The sequence below is a fragment of the Marmota flaviventris genome, chromosome 3 (assembly GCF_047511675.1).
Source record: "Marmota flaviventris isolate mMarFla1 chromosome 3, mMarFla1.hap1, whole genome shotgun sequence".
Lineage (NCBI taxonomy): Eukaryota > Metazoa > Chordata > Mammalia > Rodentia > Sciuridae > Marmota > Marmota flaviventris.
Genome location: NC_092500.1, coordinates 102551781 through 102573301, shown reverse-complemented (window position 1 = coordinate 102573301; position 21521 = coordinate 102551781). Strand labels below are relative to the sequence as shown.

At 38.4% G+C, this 21521-nt stretch overlaps 1 protein-coding gene across 1 annotated transcript in view; it reads right to left on the bottom strand.

Moving 5' to 3' along the window:
- Positions 1–21521, bottom strand: part of Zmat4 (zinc finger matrin-type 4) — a 245704-nt gene that overhangs the window by 180628 nt on the left and 43555 nt on the right. Inside the window, exon 2 of the mRNA XM_027939280.2 lies at positions 10181–10270. Within this exon, the coding sequence (XP_027795081.1) occupies positions 10181–10270 (90 nt within the window). The remainder of the gene's footprint in view (positions 1–10180; positions 10271–21521) is intronic.

Here is a 21521-nt window from a genome sequence, read left to right as displayed (position 1 = left end):
ACTGGCTATATTTGTTCAAGATATTGCATATTCAGTGGACTGAAATGAAAAGAGTCAGCAATGCCTTCTAATAACCTATTGGACAGTAGAAAAAGAACTTTCTAGAACCTTATCACAGTCATTATAATTATATTAAATTAGCCTTTTGGGATGGTATCTAATAAGAGCCAGCCCAGCGTCTACATTGATATGAACTGAATGTTTGTGTCCCTCCAAAGTTCATATATTGAAGCCTTAGTCTCTGATGTGATGGTATTTGGAGTCCAGTCTTTGGGAGGTAATTTGGTCTTGAGGGTAGAACCCTCCTGATTAGGATTGGGGTCCTCATTAGAAAAATCATAAGACAGATGATCTCAACTTCCCCCACAACCCATACTGCCCTGTGAGGATACAGAAAGAAGGGGTCCATCAGTAAACTAAGAAGAGAGACTTAAATCAAGAATCAAATTGGCACCTTCATCTTAGATGCCCCAGAACTGTGAGAAATAAATTTCTGTCTTGAAGTCATCTGGGCTGTTCTCTCTTTACTATAACTGTCCAAGCAAGGTCAACACCCTGGGTCATGTCCCACCCAGGTGACAATGTTGAACTTTATCTGAGCTCTTCACTTCTGGAGAACAAGAAATCCCTCATGAAAAGGGATCACTGCAAAAACCCATTCTTCTCTATAAGACTAAGATAAGGATCATGAATAACTGCTTTTTTCATCTAGGCCTAGGCTAGACACAGTCCCTCAAATTCCCATTCTTTGTCTCACAAATAATTAGTTGAACTATTTGTGGTCACTAAAAATCAACCTGGACAAAATGCATGCCAACTTGACTTGACCAATCTGTAGTTAGCCTCCCCACCTTTCTCCAAGGCCCATGAACTCTGTCCCACCCTTAAGCAGAAGCAAGCATCCAGAGCTACGCTAGCATTAGAATACAGAAGCCCCCACCTCAACACCACCAGCAGCTCCTCCCAATAATGCACTGATGAAAAATGATAGTTTATTTATCTCTTAGGAAATGTTTTGCTCCATTCCAGAACCTATTTCCTCTTACTTCTTTCTAGCCCTGGACTTCTCCCTACAGAACAAAGCTGAGCCTTTACTCTGAGATACTCCTGGCTTATGTGGTCAATTGAAATAGACTTTCTTAGAAAATCCATTCTTACCCAAGTCCAGATATTTAGTTATTTGACACATACTTTTTAAATATCTATAAATCAGCCAGCACTTGCTTCTGTTCACCTTCAGACACTTTTTCTAAACTTACTGGCCAACACAGTTGCCTCCACTCCCCAAAGGCACTCAGGGCTTCCAACCCAGCTTCACAAGACCCTACTCAGAGTGGTGGGTGAACTGAGTAGTGGCTTGGGGTCACAGGAAAGAAGAATGATGGGGAGGAGGAGGAGAAATGCTTGTAAAGCCAGGATTCCACTGAGCAAATCTAAATAGCTCTTGCTCCCAACAACGCTGACCTGGTTCATGGTCAAGGAAACACTCTCCACAAAGTCAGTGTCTCTGTCAGTGTCTGTCTGTCTGTCTCTCTCCCTCTCTCTCTTCCCCCAAGCATGAGTAAGTTGTACAGAGCTACTTCAGGCTTCAGCACTGACCCTGGGGCCAGGACAATCTGGATTTGACACAGTCAGCTAAAATTCTGAATCCAACGATGCATGTGGTTTCCTAAAAATGTGAGATTTAGGGGCTGCGGGTACAGCCCTGAGTGGTAAAACTCAGACATGGCATATGCGAGGGCTTGGGCTCAATCCCCTGCACACTGAAAAGATGAGGGGTTTATATTATTACCTAAATTATCCACCTTTAATTGGCTTCCCAAGTAGTTGTTTGTTCAGAAGTTAGTAAAAGAATGATAGAAGGAAGAAAGAAGGAAGGGAACAATTTGTCATAATTAAAGGCAGTAAAGAGAAATTTGAAACATATTTCAAATAACACTTCATAAATGTATCCATGAAAATAATTTGTATCTTCACCAAATGCATGTAACTATAGCTATCCACAACAGATCCAATACTAAACAAATTTTAATGTTATAATTGGGTTGTGGGTTTGATTCCTTATTTTGAATATAAAAGAACTCCTTACTGGTATTTCTTCAAAGGGCCATTCTAAATAAATAAGGAATAAAAGTCAGTGTAAAGGGGACTTTGAAGGAGGCCGCCCCACAGGCCCTCCTCATTCTTCCCTGGAGGCTATGCACAGCAGGGACCTCACCAAGAGCCCAGCACTCATACAAATCCTACTCTGTCTTCCAGGATTTTGTCAAGGATCTACTTTGGAAAAGCCATTGTTAAACACTCCAGCTCCCACCAATCACTTCTCTGATCACCTGTTTCATTAACACCAGGATGACACAAATTAGCCTTTAATTGTTTTTAAATTGCTTTATGTATGTCTTTTCTCTCCAGCTACCTGATAAGCTCCATGTTTCATACTTTTTCTGTCTTCTGCAGTATAAACCCCTGTACTTCTATAGATGCTCAATAGAAATAGGTTGATTAATTGATTAATTGTGGGTGGCATCAGAGATCATGAATAACCCAAAAACAAAAAAGAAAAAAAAATCCCCCAAGTTCACACATTACATACACATTACAATTTATCCTGCTTCTTCAGAAACAAGATTTTATTTGAGCTCATTAACAACTAAGAGACAGGCAATGAAGGAAATTGCACGGCAGCGTGTAAGTGGGAGCCCTCATCCACCATTCCAACCTCAATTTTTGTTTCTGTCACTGGACTGGTGAACAATAATCCCCCAAATTTACATCAATCTAAGATCTGGGATCTTACTTGGAAATGGGATCTGTGCAATGTAATTGGCTAAGAAGAGATCATACTGGGTTAGCATAAGTCATAGATCCACTCTAATGCAGCAGGTTCACACTCTGCATCTCCAAAGGACAGCCCTGTCTCCACCATGGTGCAGACTGATGGAGTCCAGAACAAATGTCTGCTGTTTAAAGCCATTTCCTTTGCAGCATGCCTAACAAACAGACACCTGGCCATAAACACTTTATAGTCTTGTTCTAATCAGTTTATTTTTTGTCACTGTGAGCAAAGACCCCATGAGAACAATGTAGAGGAGGAAAAGTTTATTTTGGCTCACAGTTTCAGAGGTTCCATCCACGTCAGCTGATTCTATAGCTCTGGCCCAAGATGAGGAAAAACACCATGGCAGAGGAAAGCAGCTCAGGACATGGCAACCAGTGAGCAGAGCCTCTGCTCATTAAGGACAAAATGTAAATCCCTAAGGCACATACCCCATGGCCTACCTCCTCCAGCCACACCATAGGTACCTACAGTTGCCACCCACTGATTAGGCTAAGACTCTCTTGTAATCTAATCATTTCACCTCTGAAAATCCCGGGGGAGATACCCCATAATCACACCATACCAATTCTACAGATACTTTAGACTTGTTTCTTTAAAGGCATGACTCATGCTGAAGAGCTTCCTTCCATCCTTCTTCACCGGCACAGCCACATCCCTCCTAGAAGAGTCAGTTCAGTGTCACTCTCTCCAAGAAATCTTCCTGCCTCATCACACCAAGTGCGATTGGGGATTCCTCTCCTTTGCCCAGGCATATGCCTATGGGAGCACCAACCACACTGAATTAAGGTATATGGCTTATGCAACTGACTTCCTGCTAGACCCTAATTTCTGTTGGGGAGGGTTTCCATGTCCCCCAGCACTTACCAGACACTTACAACCTGTCTCATAGAATGACATGGTAAAGTTTGGTTGTGATCCCAGAGAAAACTGTCTTTTGTTTTCCTTTTTCTTGTTTTCATTTTTATTTGTACATAATAATTATGTATAATAGTGGAATTATGCATCATTGTTACATATTCATACATACTCATAACACAATTTGGTCAATTTCATACCCCAATTCTTCCTTCTCCCCCGACCTCTGTCCCCTTCCTCTACTCTGGTCTCTCCTTTTAGTTTAGTTTTATCTTCCTGGCTTTGTTGCAGCCACTTACAAGCTGTGTGACCAAAGCTACCTAATCTACTTAAACTACTTGATCTCTGTTTCAGCTTGTCTCTCTGTAGAGTGGGCACAGTGGCAGTTCCTACCTTATCCAGGACTTGTGAGGATTAACTATGCTAATGCACATGGGAAGAGCCAAAGGAGTGCCAGTTCCTATTTTGACTCTGCCCAGAACAGCAGTGTTCCCTGGCTCTGGACCTAGCAACACATCAATGCCCAAAGATAAGATGTAACTTCAAGCTATATGGGGAAATTTAGGAATAGAACTTAAAGAAGCAGATTCCTAATCTCAGAGCTGAGCAATTTGAACAAGTCAAAGTATTTCTTTGGTCCTTATTTTTATTTTTATAATAAGAGGGGTCTAGATGAGACTGATTCTTCCCATCCTAGAATCTAAGGTGGTTAGGAGCCAGAAGCTATGCTGAATGTTTCAGATCTAAAGAAAAGCATCAAACATTAGGAGCAATATACCTAATCATGCTTAAAAAATGTTAAGTTTCTCCACTTTTAGAGAGAATTATATTAACTCCATGTAGAAACACCATTTACTCAATAATGACTAGCAATTTTGATTGGCAGTTAATTATGTCTTACCAGAATTTTTTTTAAAAAATGTAAAGCTAAACCACCTTTTTACTTGAAAGTGTTATTTCCCAAACAGGTAATTTTTTCCCCAAAATTTGTGATCCACAGAGAAGAAGATATTAAAAGGGGTCATTGATGGAACAACTGAGGATTGCAGGGGACAAGATGATCTCTAAAGTCCTTTTCAGCTCTAACGCTCAGGGGATTACTGAAAATTTCTCTAAGGCAATCAACTATAACAATTTATTTCACATTTAATTTTACTCTGGGGCCTCAAGGGGAAATTGTCTTGCTCTAAAGTTTCAGGGAAAAAAATTTAAAGATCCAAATGAGGGTTCTAAATGGAGGCAGCATTTAAAAACTGGAAATGCCAAAACAGGAGATGAAAATTATTTTCATTTTGAAGAAGAAAATGACACCAACAATAAAAAAAAAAATGGCCAAAGGATCTGAAGTAGAAATGGAATTGGCCCGATAGACCATGGGAACAATAATAGGCACCTCTCTTCCATTCTGAGTAAATTTGGATTTCCTGTGTACTCCCAGAGGGCTATGAATGATGGGTGGGCTGGCTCAGGTATGGTCAGCCTGTAGAAAATCAGGAACAAGTTTTCTCTGTTCTCAGAAAACACTCACTTTCTCATTTTCTATTTATTTTCAGTTTTCCCTTTTCTGTGTAATATTCCCTTAAAAAGATATATTCAGGGTGATGTGCTCAATGTTCTTTAGGTTCTTCAGGTTGTTACCAAATACTTCCTATGACAAATAATTATACAAGAAAAACTTTTAAATATATCTAAGTGAGTTCCTAGGAATTAGACTGTTACATACATATTTAAAACACATATTTAAAATGTTGATCTTCAGAGTTATTGACAAAATGCCATCCAAGATAAACTACTGCCTAGAATCTATGAGAATATTTGTTCATCCATATTCTCAAAAACTGTGCTTCAAAGACAGTTTTGATATATGACAATTTGATTAAAGTTTTCAATTGTGTATTTTAATTGAATTAGATAAATTTAATCCAATTTGAACGTAGTTTTACATGTTTAAAATAATTCATATTTTTTCTATAAATTGGCTATTAATGACTTTTATCTATTTTCTAAGATCTTCAAGAAGTTGAGAAATAAATGTAATTTTTTTTTTTTGTGCACAGATTTGAACCCAGAGAGGTTCAACCACTGAGCCACATTTTCAACACTTTTTATTTTTTGAGACAGTGTCACAATAAGTTGCTTATTAAGGCCTTGCTAAATTGCTGAGGTTGACTTTGAACATGTGATCCTCCTGCCTTGGTCTCCCAAGTCACTTGGATTACAAGCATGTGGCACCATACCCAGTGCAAACTTACCTACACAGGAAAAATATGACTCATATCTCTATCTGAATATGCTCATATTTGTTAAGAACAAATTCTTGAAGAGCCTTAGCAATACAGTCCAGTGTGTGCATCTGGGAGTAGCCCTGGAAGACCAGTGAGGGATGGGGAGGTTTATTCTACAGTTTATCATTTCATATGAGCTCTGGTTTTAATATTTTTAATGTTGATTATTATCTATTATGATTTCCTTTCTGTTTTTAAAAGTAAAACTATTAAACTAAAAATGGCATATGTAATAAATTGAAATCAAATAGGATAGTCTACGTAGTATTAGTTTTAATTAGTATTTAAAAAGAATGAAAATAAAAGAAGTAAAAAATAAAACGAGGAATGGCAAAGTAAATCATAACATGCAATCACCTATAAAAGTGAATGTATAAGTATCCTAGTTAACAAAATGTAATTTCAATCAGGATGCCATAGAAAGTATGTGTGAAAGAAAAAGAGGAAATCCAGGTGTCAGATGACTGAACGGGCTGCATAACCCATTACATGTTCACACATGGGATGACTCAGCCGGGAAATGACGAGACTAAACCACAGGATCATATCTAAGAAAGTTAGCATGGTACATATAAAGAAACTTGAGAAAACTGTGTTCTATTATAAAGCAATTTTAATAAATATAAATAATGAGAAAATATAAATGTTATATTTTAATAAAATGTACATTTAAAATTAAGCTGATTTAAATAGCTCTAAAAGGATTCAAGAGGGATCAGTAGAGTGGAGGGAGGGAACCGCAGGTGGGGAGCAGGGAGTGCCAGAGATTGAAATGAAGTGGGTTAGAGTTTATACTTGTTTGATTAAGTCAAGGTGTATATTGGTGTGTGACGTAACAAAAAATTAAAATAATAAAAAATGATTAAACAAAAAAAAAAAAAAAGAAAACACTCACTTTGTTGGGGATTCGGGGCAGATGTGGAAGCTATTCTCATTGAAATCACACTGGGATGCAAACCTGCCACAGCCCCTGGAAGCAGGAGGATGAGTAGGAATAGAGAAGCAAGCAGAAGAAACTCTTGCATTCTTTGGAGAACCTGGGGCTGGTGAAAAGAGCACAGCAATAAAATGCACCTGTAAAGTGCTGTGAAAGCAAAGGACTAAACAATGTGAGCTATTTTAGATGAGCCTTATGATAAACCTGTATGTTGGATGTTATTATTAGTCCCATCTTGCAGCCCTGTGGAACTGAACAAGGACCACCCAATGAGAAGAAGCAGAGGATATCTCTTTGGAGCTTCCTATGTTGAAGATGTGAGCTGCCAGCCCATGAATTTGTAGGAGACTCAAGGGCAAAGAGAGTGGAAAAGCTTTGTAGCGGTAAACATGGACGCCTTCAGGGAGGGTCTGATCAGACCCTGTCAGCATGGGGAAGCTACAGGAGGAGTAAGTAGAAGCAAGGTATCCTGTGTTATTGTTCAAGGGTGCATACTTGATTTTCTCCACTTGGTCCTATGTTGGAAGCAGGGACAAAAATTAAAGTTGCCATCATTAATTAAATCCTATCTGTTTGGAACCTATTGTCACAGGGGTTATTGCTTAGCATCCTGGTTTATTACTAGAGATGGTGGTCTGACTTAGAGCAGGCTGCCTTCCTGCACTGGTTGCTCTAGAAAATGGGTTGGTTTTCTGGACTGGTTATGGCAGATTGGGAATCAGAGTTCTATTTGTAAATGGTCTAGCCATGGCCCATTTATGTAGTCAGAATGTCAATTCTTCAATATGAGTCTGTACAAAACAAAGTTGGTCCAAATAATTACAATGTATAACCTCACAGCACTGGAGAGGGACTGGAAACAGTTCCTGAACTGTATCCAATATATCAAAATTCATAATAGAAATGATATATTCACCTGGGAAAAGTAAACAGTGTAACAAAAACATCAACCATATCTTTCAAAAAGTAAGATTATCTTACTGCTTTTTCTGTCAACTGATTTGCTTTCATACTATGATTAATAAGTTAGGAAAATGATTTAATAAATAAATCATGGGTAGATAAAAGTTTTCAAAACCCAGGATACATCAAAGGGAAAAGTTTTCAAAGGGCTCTTTGGTAAGGAGTACTTGTGAAAGCTTCTTTACTCCCAAATCTAAGCATCTTCTCTTCCACAAATGGGTCCAGGGTTACAGGCAGGAACCAAGCCCAAGGGGGCAATCATAGATGTGCAAAGAGTGGCAAAGACAGTGTCCTCAAGTCTATAAAATACCAGGTGGAGACCCTGTGGCTCCTTTATATTTGGAGTCCTTCCTGGAAGCTCAAATATAAGCAACACATTTCAGATTAGAATGTGAGTGGTCAGAAAATGACCTGTATCTGAACCTGTATTGTCAAGTAGCCCAGAATTGCATCATTTGCTGAACATTATGATTAGACACTAAATAGTTATTGAATGGCAGGATCCAGGTGTCACTGACTGTCCGATAACTTTGAGGAGGAAAAAACTAATTTTTCTACCTTCTAATAAATCCTCTTTTAATGGAAAGCATGATCCTACCATAGAGACAGGATTCTGAGATTTCAGGAAAGCTGGTGTATCTACTCTCTTGCAGTTTATCAAGCTTTTTTGTTTGGTTTGGTTTGGTTTGGTGGTTTTTTGTTTGTTTTTAGAAACACACCTGAGAAATCAGTAACCTTCCTCCTCGTCCTTACTGCCCTCCTCCATCTGGTAAAACCCATTCACACCCAAGGATGGCAGCAACTGTCAATTCTTCAGCATTGCAGTGTTGGGGATTGAACTCAAGACCTAGCACGTGATAGGTAAGCACTTACTGCTGTGCTACATCCCCACCCTACAGGCTTAGCATGATTATTCACTTGCCTTTTGTCTCCATGGTTCTTTGTGCAGACTGTTAATTAGTACTTACACTGTGCGATCATAGCTTCTTTTTTGATACAATGTTAATCTCCTTCCCTAGACTATGAATTTCTTTAAGGCAATTCTGTGTCTTATTTACCTGTTTCTTCATTGCATAGTGCACCTCACGTTTACCATTTCATTTAAAAGACATAAAAGCCCAGTGAGGAAAGTATGATTATTATAGGCAGATTGAGGAAACTAAAGGCTCCAAGGATCAATTATTTGCCCAAGGTGCTCAAGCTAAGAGTGGAGTGAGATTCAGTCCTAACTCAGCAGCTGAGGAGTTTTCATGACATCATTGCCTCCAATGAGCTCTAAATGCTATTTCACCCTGACGCTAAAAGCAGCTTCACAGTGTTCCAGATGAGTCTGTGTATGAACAGCTCATTTTGTGACACTGAGAGGCGTGCTTGGAATTTGTTAAAAACACCAGCCCTGATGTTCATCTCGTAACCTTTGGTTACATGCAATTCTCTTCTTCTTCTTCTTCTTTTTTTAATTTTATTTTCTCCTCTCAAAAATCCTCAAGTCCATGTTTTCTAAACTTTCTTCAATGGTCCTATATTAATTCTTAATGGGAAAATAGGACGTGCATCTATGAAACAGGATCACAAGTGCAATTGATAGCAAGGGATAACAGTTCTTTGGCTGCAGCCTCCTCCACACTCAAAGGGTAAGGAATTTTTGTGTTTAATCCACAGTGTTTATCATGAAGGGCCTCTGCAGCTGGTACATATGAATATTCCACTCATTAGGAAAAATAACCCCTGGGAGGAAGGAATGTTTATTTCATCAGTCTTTGCCTTAGCCTTGCTGAAATAAACCCTTTGCTCTGACTTTATACCCTCAAAGCAACTTTCTAATTGTCATTTGTCAAAGCCCGAGTATTTTATTTGCAAGATATGTACAGTCTTCATTATAAATTAACAAACTGACATTCTGTTCTACACAGCAGAGGAAAACAAAACATGTAAAAAGCAAGCATCTAATATTTCTGACAGGTTTGCCCCTTAGGTCTTGTTTTCCCAACACTTTGAACTTCAATGCCCTGTCTCTCATCACCCAGCCTTGGTCTGTCCCAGGACCTCTGCACCTTTTGCCTCCCTGTGGACTTAGTGCAATGTCATCAGAAAGTCCTCCAAAGTTGGCAAGTTCTTATAGGAAAGCAAAAACAACCAAACAAGACTGGCTTATATGCATTATTTTGTATAATATTTCATAAGAACTATTTCTACTTAGCTTTGCTACTAATCTGGATGTGACCATAATTCCTATACTTGCAAAGTCCTTAGCAAACAGAACAAATCATCTAAGGATATCAAGTGGTACCAGATACTCACATTTTCTGACCGGAGCCTCTTGGCAGGACACCCACCGTCCCTGGGGTGAAGCATGTAATACAGTCGGACTTTGCTTGCATGTTTTCGACTCTGGCAAGTAAAGGGAGAAAGAGATATTGTAAAAGAGAAGGAATTTTAAATTCTTTGAAACATAGCCAGTGACCACAAATGCAAAGAGGTACTTTCAGCAGAGAACACTTCGGCATGCTCTTGTGAGTTATGTAGGATATAGTTTCAGATAGATTAAGTGACTTGCCTGAAGTCGTAAAACAAATATAATTTCAGGATAACTAAAAACACACTAAGGAAGAAAGGTAAAAGCACTGAGATTGTTTAGCCTCTAGTGAATAATGTATTTCCAATTTTCTTCAAAAGTAAAACAGGTAAGCAGAGGAAAAATAACAAGGATTAATTGTAATGAAAAGAGGCAAGGGGATTTTCTCACTCACTCTGGCTGTCCTACCTTAAGGGATCAGGGCTGAGGCTTCCATGGGTGCCTGATAGGCACAACAATGCCCCCACCCCCAAAAGCCCTTTCTTCTGGTTCTCCCAAACCAGAGTCTTATCTCATTAACCAGCTATCAAGAATAACCCTGTGAGGCCTATCATGAGCAAATAAAAGATATTGTATGCATGTCTGGGAACTGATCACAGCCCAAGATTCCTGGGAGCAAGCAGAAGCAGGTGAACAAATGAACACCCACCTCTCAGGGACTCATGGGATTGTGGATTTCTGGCTGTGCTAACTGGTCCAAGATTGTCATGGAGAAACTAATCCTTGCTCAGCTTCATCTTTCCTCTATTCCTTTGCTTAACTGAGAACCCACCTTTCATCATTTTGAAGAACACTGCAGTTCTCACTTGCAAGTTCTCCCTGAGGCAGGATGGCAGAGTGAAATAGCAATATAAAAGTACTCCAGAAGTTCAAAATCCCAGTTTCAGCTCTACCACTCTCTAGCTGTGTAATGCTGGACCAATCATTGACTGGAAAGTGTTTATAATCCAAAGAGACTTTTTCCAGGTACAAAATGAATACAATAATACTTTTAGGGTTGCTATGAGAATCAAATCAGACAGTATATCTGAAAAATTGTGATTTGCATAATGCTAATCAATTCCAAACAGTGAATCCATTCCTAGCTAATTCCAATCCTCTTTCTCTTTTCTTTATGTTCTTCTTTTCAAGGTCTTTGTTCCACTTTGCCTTTATTTACACTTGAGTTCTATCCAATCTCTGGCATGATGGTTTACTTTTATGGATTAGCCACAAAGGCAGAGCGATTTTTAGAGAACACACAGCAAGTTGCATCTTGTTTACAGGATATATTGTAAATCCTTTGTGCCTGGCTTTCCTCATTCATCACTTTTTTTAATTCCTTTATTCTGCTTTAAGCAAGAAGGCTTCTCTAAACAGTCCCTAGACACTTTTAAGGCCTTTAAATGGGTTTAAAAGGGCTAATCGAATGAGAAGTTTTTAGAGATGTATAAAAGTACTAAAGTGTGATTTGAAATATGTTGTCAACACTTGTGGCCATTTCAACATTCCATAGTAGGTTGTAATCGAGATTATCTGGAGTCATTCTTTTTTGCCTGAAAAAGAATTGATAGGACAGAGAAATAAGATCTGTGTGGATGGATGACAGAGGATTCAACATTATTTCTCATCTTCTGCAAGTTTTGAATTTGACACAGTACAGACTAGCTTTAAAAAAAAAAAAAACATGTTGATTATTAAGATTTGTATGATTTCTACCATTTTGTTGGGCTTTTTGGAGGTTGTAGCAATACTAGAAATGCTGCTGCATTCAAAAGAATGAAAAAAATAAAACATTTAAAAACCTGAAAAATGCTGAATATGGACGCAGCCTGGGCTGGTGAAAAAGTGCACACAGATGGTAATTGGTGAAAAGATAAAGTGGTAAGTATGTGAGCTCAAACGTGGCCGAAGTAGGTTTTCAATTTTGCATCTGTTATCACTGAAAAACCTCTCATTGCAGTTCCTGTATCATCAATCTACTGAAAGCCCTGGATTTCTAGGGAACAAAATTATGGCAAAATGGGAAATCTCATAATGCAACCTGTTTTGTGACTGGTATTTTTCGCTTTTCTAAAGTATTCCCTTTCTTTCCAAAAGACTTTCCAGCAATGGCAAAGTTCACACAGTTACTTAATTTCAGTTTTAAAAAACTCGTAAAAGCCCATTAGCTGAAAAGAAAAGGCAAATAAATGGCATGTTCTTCTGTGAAGCCATTAGTGATGAGAGGTTGGGATGTGAGGCTTATAAGCAATTTCAATCACTTGGGGACTGTTTTACTCCTTTAGCTCCCCACCTCTGATGTTGGTGAAAGAAGGTCTAATCACAATACAGGTGGGAATCTTGCCTCAGGTTATAGATGAAGAGTGACAGAGCTTTGGCAAATACCTCCTGACTCTACAGTCATTAGAGTATCTCCTCTGCTTGGGCATCTTTTCCCCCCTCATTTCTTCCTCCAGGTTGCCTGAGCCAAATGCAATGCCTTCTCTGTCCAGAAGGCAACCCTGACTTCCAACAAGAAGAACAAATCCTGTGGATAGCCCACCACTCAGCGCTGAGAGTTAGAAGTCACCTTCCCAGGTAGACTAATCCCAATCTAAAGCTGCTTCCAAATTGTATTGATTGACAAAGGGAAAGAGATTCCCATCAGATTGTTCTTGAGCACACTCCAGCCTGGGGCTGTCAACGTGAACCTACAGCACTACTATTGAGTCTACTCCCTTCTTTTGGCATCACATTTTCCCTAGAAGAATCTCCAAGTCACTTTCAATGTCTGCCTCCAACTGGCTCTTCTCTACCCTTGTCTACCAGAAATTCCTTGAAATTTGGCACAATAATCTCCCTTTCAATTCATTCTAAAAAAACAAACAAAAAATTCCCTACAAAAAAAAAAAAAAAAAGAAAGCCAAATTTAAATTGGAGCAAAGATGTTCACTGTAGCATTACCTAAACCTGAAGGGAAAAAAAAAAACTTGGGGGACATCTGTGTGTGGAATAACAGACTTATTAAAGTGACCATAGAATGTCCTTATGGTAAGCAAAGAAATGGGGGAAAAACACTTTCTACATAATAAATGTTAAAATGTTATACTCATACTGTGCATATATTATGATTATAATTATGTATAACTGTAAATATATCAATAAGAAGTGGAAAAGGAAAAGAAAAAAAAGATTTATTAGGTTAGAGGGAGTATGATTTTCATATTTTATTTCTATAACAAATTTGCCTGTAATATAAGCATAATAATGATACCTTTACAATGCTCAAGTCATGATTATTTCCACATTAAGTACACTTTTTCTCACAATTATTATAATTACTAAAAAGCATCACTGATCTGGAATGTTTTTAATATGTACTGGCATAATTGACGACATTTCCATCTACACTTGTTAATAGCTTATTAAAAATCAAAATGCATATTTTTCTCATTGCAATAGTTAGTATTAGATGAGCCTTCATAACCCAAGGGCAATATATTCAAATTCAACCTTTAAAACTGCAGTTTGGTACCTACAAATGCCACAGTAAATATCTGTGCTGTCACCATGTGGTCACTTTTGGCTTCTGTGTATGTACAGAGACACCAGGACACGGAAGCCACTGCTCTCCCAGAATACACCCAGAAAGGCTGGAGGAAGACATGCATTCAAAACTGGCTCTGTGTCATTCAAACAGACAAGAAAAACAACAAATCCTTATTACTTTTTCACAGATTTATTAATACTTAAAATTTGCACTGCTTTCCAAAGTTCAAAAAGATAAACAAATTGTCACATAAAGAGAAATTTGAGGATAAAAAGTACCTCACATGTTAAATGTATGAATTACAAAGTTTCAAGAAAGAAAAAGGACCATTACTTTAAGGGAGAAGCATGAAAAAGAAATAACATTCTCTTCCAATTGCACAGAGAGTCGATCCCAGGCTCTTTCCTGCATTAATATTTGCATTTTAAGCAAAAGTCATTACTTTCACTCAAACCGCATCAACTTTAAGCTGCCCAGATAGGCCAGAAATTACCAACTCTTCCATTTTAATTAAAGCCTTTGCCCCCATCCTAGGCATTGCACAGGGTCAGACCTATTTGAAGATTAGTTTCTTTTGTTGAAACAATCTCTTGGCACTCAAAGGAATTGTCTAAAGTAGAAATTCAGGCCAGCCTTCTCTTTGGGGGGATAAAGAACAAGACAAACCTCTATTTCAGATGTATTTCTGTGAAAGAAGGGGGCGAAACACATAAAAATAGAATGGCTTTGTGCTTCACCTAAATAACCATCTTCCATTATCACACATTCCTCAAAAAAAAAAAAAAAAAAAATTCGCAACTCAAATTTGCTTCCAACAAGGCTACTGATTTCTGGTATTATAAAATGTAGAGATAACAAAGCAAGTTTATATTTGCATAATGCTTCAAGCAGTCTTCAAAGTCCTTTCACATTTATCATCTCGTTTCATCCTCAAATCACAGTTGTGAGGCTGGCAGGAGAGGTGTTATCTCAAATAAGCTTTACGATCCATTGCTGATTTCCTAGATAAGTCTTCCACCATCTTATTTCATTATAGGCATCTAATTATACCTCTTCCAGAAACCAGCTAAAATAAGCCAAGGACTTCAAGAAAAAGGGAAAACCTGGAGCAGACTGATAATTATAGAAGAGTGATTTTCACAGGCCACCACTTTGAGGTATTTCTACTTGTTCAGGGTAAAGAGGAGCCAATCAGAGAAAGGACAACAAGTACCAAGGGTTTAACTCACTGGGATGTCCACGGAGTGACTGGCTGTAGAGAAAAGAGGAGCTTCTTCTCATGGAATGGAAGGGGAGGATGTCCTGGCAGATCCCCTTTAAGATTCCATTATTGAAGGCTCTGGACATAAGCCCTGGAAAAGCTGCAGCACAGCTGTGTTATGAAGTCACAGTTAAATGCGGACAAACCAAAGAGAAAAATACATGTGTTAGATTCCCTCTAGTGAGGGGGGATCTTACTCTGGTGATGCATCGTCCATTATTATCACCAGAAGGATGCTGGGTGTATCCTACCATGTACCTAGTAGGAAAGATAGGCTAATGAAAAAAGTAGGAAGAGAAAACTAGTCCCTGGAGAAAGGCTTCACCCACACAGAAAGATAAAATGCTCTGCTGAATTGCCCAAGGCCCCAGGTTGGTGGTCTCCTACTGGGGGTGCTGGACTACTGAAATTGTCTGTAATCCAGTCCTGGAGTTGAAACTGCACCTCAAGATCCTAAAAAGGAATCAGATGAACCATGAAAGCATCCAAGGCCAATCCACATGAAGCAGGGACACGAGGCAGGCCATAATAAATGTTTATTCTGCCAGGAATGAGTGGCACCTATTTAAAAACATCACTCCATATAAAGGAGAATTTTTTATTTATTTATTTATTTATTTATTTATTTATTTATTTATTTATTTATTTATTTATTTTAGCAGTGCTGGGGGTAGAATCCAGAACCTTGCACATGCTAAGCAAGGGCTCCACCACTGAGATAGAGTCCCAATCCAATGATAATTTTTGAAAAACCCTCAGAGGATTGACGAAGCCACTTCACAAAACATTTGCTATACAATAAACAGAAGGAAATTACAAATGGTGCATTTCTTTTCAATCATTTAATTCAGAAAAACATGAATTGAAGGTAAAAGCTAAACAATGAGATGATTAATGAGGGTCTTTTAAAAAATGAGAGGATTGATTGAGATGAGATGAGATTGTCCACTGTCCAAGTTCACACAATAAGGAAATTAAAAATATCATAGTCTAATTCTGAAGGTCGTTGACTGCAGTTCAATACCAGAATCAACACCTCAGATCTGTATAGAAGTCAAGACCGAGACAATTTTTAGAATGCAGAGGAACAGAATAAAGAAGTAGAGGGAAAATGAAACTAGAACTAATACAAGAAAAACCAGAAGACAGATATTGTGACTTTAATGGCAGAATGAATAAGCAAACAAGTGAAAAAGGATTAAAAGTTCCCCATATAAGCTGGTGCAGTGGTGCCTGACTATAATCCCAGCAGCTCGGGAGGCTGAAGCAGGAGGATTGAGAGTTCAAAGCCAGCCTCAGCAAAAGCAAGGCTCTAAGCAACTCAGTGAGATCCTGTCTCTAAATAAAATACAAAATAGCTGGGGATGTTGCTCAGTGGTCGAGTGTCCCTGAGTTCAATCCCTAGTACCCGCCCCCCAAAAAAGTCTATATTTTTAATCTGTGATATGTATATAAGAGGTGCCAAACAAAGTAGGAAAGATCTTTGCAACATGTAAAAGAATGCTTGAATACCTTTGAGATCTAATGCTCTGACAAACTTATATAGAAAAAAATAATATAAAAATTTTAAAAATTGTAAATAAGACTTGAGGCACCCAAATAGCTAAAGGACACTTACTAAGAAGTTCATCAAATGCTTACGATTTTTAATTAAAGAAACATAAATTTACACCCATGAAATCAGCAAGGATTTATAAAAATATGCATATCCATATCAGTGAAGATTCAGAAAAACTACTCCTCCTGTACAGAGCTAACAGGCATGTAAATTGACACAAGCTTCCTAGATGGAAATTTTGCAAAATATATCCAAAAGGCACTTACTTGATCCAACAATTCTGCATCTATGAATTTATTTCAAGGAAGCAATTAGAAACATGCATTTCTACTGATTTATAATAATGAAAATGGAAAAATAGTTAGAGGCTTTGAAACAAGAGGGATAAATAGTATGATGTATCCATATTGTAGATTACCAAGCAGCCATTAGCAGGCAGAATATTATTCAATGACATGAAAAATATAATTTTTTTGAAGTAATATTAAGAAAAAATGCAATTTCAAGTCACAATATAAAGGACACCAAATTGTTTTAACAGAATGTACGTGTGTGCGCGCTTATCTGTATGTATACATAAATAACAGCAAAAGTCTAAGCATACCAAAGAATTAACATTGCCTATGTATATTATGAGTGATTTTTAATTTTATATATGTCTCTTTGAATTTTCCAAGCTTTTTAAAAGATCAGATCATTTCAGTAATCAAAGGGGAAAATATCAGTCTTATAGATTCATTCCAACACTAAAAATTCTTCCTCCTAATACCCTTACCTTGAGATGAGAAATGTTAGTCTCAGACCAAAAAAAAAAGAAAGAAAGAAAGAAATGTCCCACATTCCACAATTTATAAATTCTCAAGGAACAGGGATTATATCTGTTTAGGTCATTGCTGTGTCCCCATAAGCTATCGCAATGCCTGACACGTAGCCAGTACTCAGTAAGAATTTGTCTAGTGAGTGACTGAACACAGGATAAAAGTATAGTGAAATCCCCAAAGAGCCCTAGACCCTCCATGAAGAAAAGTGCATTTCAAGTCATCATTGTGCAGATTTCCTGGCATTCTAAAAATGAAACCAAGACTATCACCCTACTGTTTCCATTTCTAAACTGCTGCAGTGCAGGTCAGAGGGGAGAGGGAGCCTGCAGTCTGGAGTCCTAAGCAACAACACCTGCAGGCACTTTGCAGCATGTGCACCTTGGAGGGAAACCTCACAGCAGGTGAACTGATGGAGACTATATTTGAAGCAAAAGCTCTGGAGAAATTAAGGAATTGTTGCAACTGGTGCAAAAGTGGAGATTCAAGGTGGTGGATCCACGGCTACAGACACTGTGGCACATATGGATCTAGCCTGCGGAGGAAGAGAGATTTTGGACAAGGCCAAGTTAATTCCTCCACTGTTTCCAAGAAGCCAGAATGAACAGACACTAGATTGGAGAAGTCTCCCTTAACTTGCACTCAGACATGTTGGCTGCTTTGACCAAGGGTCATGTGTCTTTTAGTTTTTGATCATACCATTCTGATAGTTGGGCTGTTATGGACCCAATAGAGTCCCTGCAAGTTCCTATGTCAAAGCCCTAATCTCCAGTGTGACTGCATTTGTAGAAAGGTCCTTTAAGGAGGTTATTAAGTTAAATAAGGTCATAAAAGCCCAATAGGACTGGTGTTTTAATAAAAAGGGAAAGAAACAGTAGATCTCACCCTGCCCCACCTCCTTTCTTTCCTCACTCTCTCCACCCCTCTCTCCACCTTCTTCCTTGTGCCCAGCAGAAAGGCCGTATGAGGATAGGACAAGAAAGCGGCCATCTACAAGCCAGTGGCACTTGACCTTGCATTTCTAGCCTCCAGAACCGTAAGAAAATAAACGTTATCTAAGCCCCCAGTTTGTGGTATCTCATTTTGGCAGCTGGAGCTGACAAATACATATGTCATCTTTCTCAACTAAATGTTCTCTTGGAGTCTTTCTTGCACACAGCAATCAGCCCATTTTTCCAAAGCACAAAGAGTAGTCTCAAAGTTTCTAGAATTAGATCACTTTGTTTTTCTCATATATTTTTAAAAGATCATTTAAAATGAAAAAATCCTAGATGAAGAGTGTATTAGGAAAAAAAAATAATTTTTGTTGGAGAAAAACATGTATGGTGGAGTATTACCATGATTTTGTAAACATGTTTGTATAAAATCTATATTGCTGTCTGCCTACACAAGTGACTACATCAATGCATTACAATTTTAAATCAAAGTCTTGCAACTCAAAAAATTAAATTACCACCAAAGCGTGGAGGAAGAGTTTTTCTGTGGTGTGAGTACAGAGCTAAATATGTCTCCATGATGTCTGTGCATTTTAAGCAGTCACATGAGAAATAAAAGAACATGGGCTCATCTCATCCTTTTTTTTCTGTTTTGGGAAAAAAAATAACTAAAAGTCCTATTCCCCCATAAACCCCTTGTCAAGAAGTTAATGTTTGAGATGAGGGGGGAAAATAAGGCAGTGAGATCAGTGATTAAAGTCAGAGAAGACTGAGCGATTTGAAGTAACAAAGCTATCAAATCCTCCTGAAATGTGAAAGCTTAAACAACATGAGCCAATCCTAGGCTATAATTTCCCAAGGTCTCTTGGTTTCTCCTATGAAGTTCACAGCTGGACTAAGAAAAACTTGAACAATTTATAAAGATACCACTGTGTGAAATCTTCAAGATTAACCCCACCATTGCCATGGGCAAACATTAGTGCAATCGCCTCCTATTTGTTTGAAGTGAAATTTAGTTTGAGAAAGAAAACAGAATAATAAAGTCTCTGTTCTTGTGAGATGGATGATGAGCTGGGCAAGGTGGGATAATCACCCCAGCAACCAGAATGAGGTCAGCAGCACCTGGGCTCACCTGTGCTGCCCCAATATGCTTTGATCATCTCTTCATAACATTTTCACATTAGATTCTTTTTTACCCTATTATTTTATGATCCTTGGTATTTAATTATTCCCAAACTGAACTCTGTTCTTAAGACTGAATCCTCAGTCTCCTATTATTTTTAGAGTCCTGATCTATCCCCACAATGCATTTTTAAACCTTCTGCATAGAGCAGTTCCTCTATAATACCCATCAACTGTTCAAGAAGCCATGTAAATCAGATTACAGAACATAACTTAACTGGGCCCTACTATAAACAAAGCAATGTTATTGTTTTTTGTTTGCTTGTTTGTTTTTTGTTAAATGTGAACTGATAAAAGGAAATATTTAGCCAGGTGTGGTGCCACACGCCTCAAGAGGCTGAAAAAGGAAGATCTCAAGTTTGAAATCAGTCTTAGCAACCAAGCAAGGCCCTGTCTCAAATAAAATAAAATAAAAAGGTCTGGGTATAGTTCAGTTGTAAAACACCCCTAGGTTCAATCCTCAGTATGCAAGGAAAAAAATTTTGCTTAACAAAAGGATTCTCCATCTCTCAGCAAATTATAGTTTTGAAGTTCCTTAGGTATACTTGAAGTGCAACTTTATTTTCAAAGATTTTATATCCAAGTTGATTTCAAAAATACTTCCAGGTATATAAAACATTTTTATCCAAAACAAAGTGATCAGAAAATTTTATGAAGAACATTTCTCATTCAGTGTAAAATAACATATACAAATTAGCATATCCATCTCTCCCCTTTGTCCTGCCCAACCCCATAAACCCTATAACACATATAGATTTTAACTAGGTTTTTGCATATAAAATTACCTAGCTGAAATGTGTCAGGGGTGGCAATCACCTCTCACCAATACTATAGGGTTTAGCAATGATGCCAACTAGAAAATTAGGTTAGTAGCTTTGTTTCACCTAATGATGGGGAAACAAATTGCTTTTTTTTTCTTTTGAGGAGCACTCTATAGCATCCCCAAACAGAGTTAAGTATTCAGAAGCATGTTTTATTTTTCCAACGATGTTTGTTTTAATATTATTTTACAGACCTTAAGGGGAAACCTGCACACACTGACAGCTGCAACTCTGCTATCACCAGCAGCTCAATTGCCACCTGCTTTTCAATTTATCTATTTGCCTACTCAAGTCCCAGATTTTAGTCTGTTTGCAGGTTGCTCTCAACTGATGGAATGATTAAAGAAAGATAGGGAATTTCTGAAATAATCCATCTTCTCTAGACAGGTGGTGGTTGAGCAGAAGATGTTTTTACTCAAACAATATCCCCCTCCCCAAAATGTACTCAGAGTCTCTATGTCACTCTTGTACCTCAACTAGAGGGACCAGAGAGAAACACAGGCAGAGTGTGTACTTCCAGGGAGTGAGTGCAGGCACACTCTCTTGGGGAGGATGGGGGGACACCTGCAGAGATTTTTCAGCCCCCATTTCATCACTGGGCACTCTACAGGCAGATCATGCCTGTGAAGTTCCTTCCTTCCCATTCTTCCTGAAGTTTGGTCCCTGTAACACATGATTCAGCATCATAGGGAGTTTTTAAAAAGGCAGGTTTCAAATCTAACAATGACATTTACTAGGGTGGAGACCTGGAAACTAGGTTTTCACCAGCTCCCTTGCAGTTCCTAGCAAAGTGGATTTTTATAAACCATGGCTTGACTTTTCACCCTTTCTAATCCTCCCATGTCCTCTTCTTTCTATGGCTGCCAAGCCTGGATTGGCAGGGAAAGAAAATAGACTGAGAGCTATCTCCCAGCTTCAGCTGGATGGCACTTCAGTGCAAGAGGCAAAATCAGGAAGAACTAGTGTCGAGGCCAGGCTCCCAGGGACCTGCAAAGGGAAGGTGGAAAGCACAGAGCTTGAAAGTGCCAGGTTTTGGGAGAGGCGCCGCGTAACACCCTCCAGCTCTCAAACTCTCAGAGACTGCCAGTTTTCATTTCTTAGGATTTTCTCTTTCCCATCCCACACACTTCCATTTGCCTCTTCCTAACAGCCCTCAGAACATTTCCCCTCAATACTTCCAAAGAGAAGTGATCATATTCC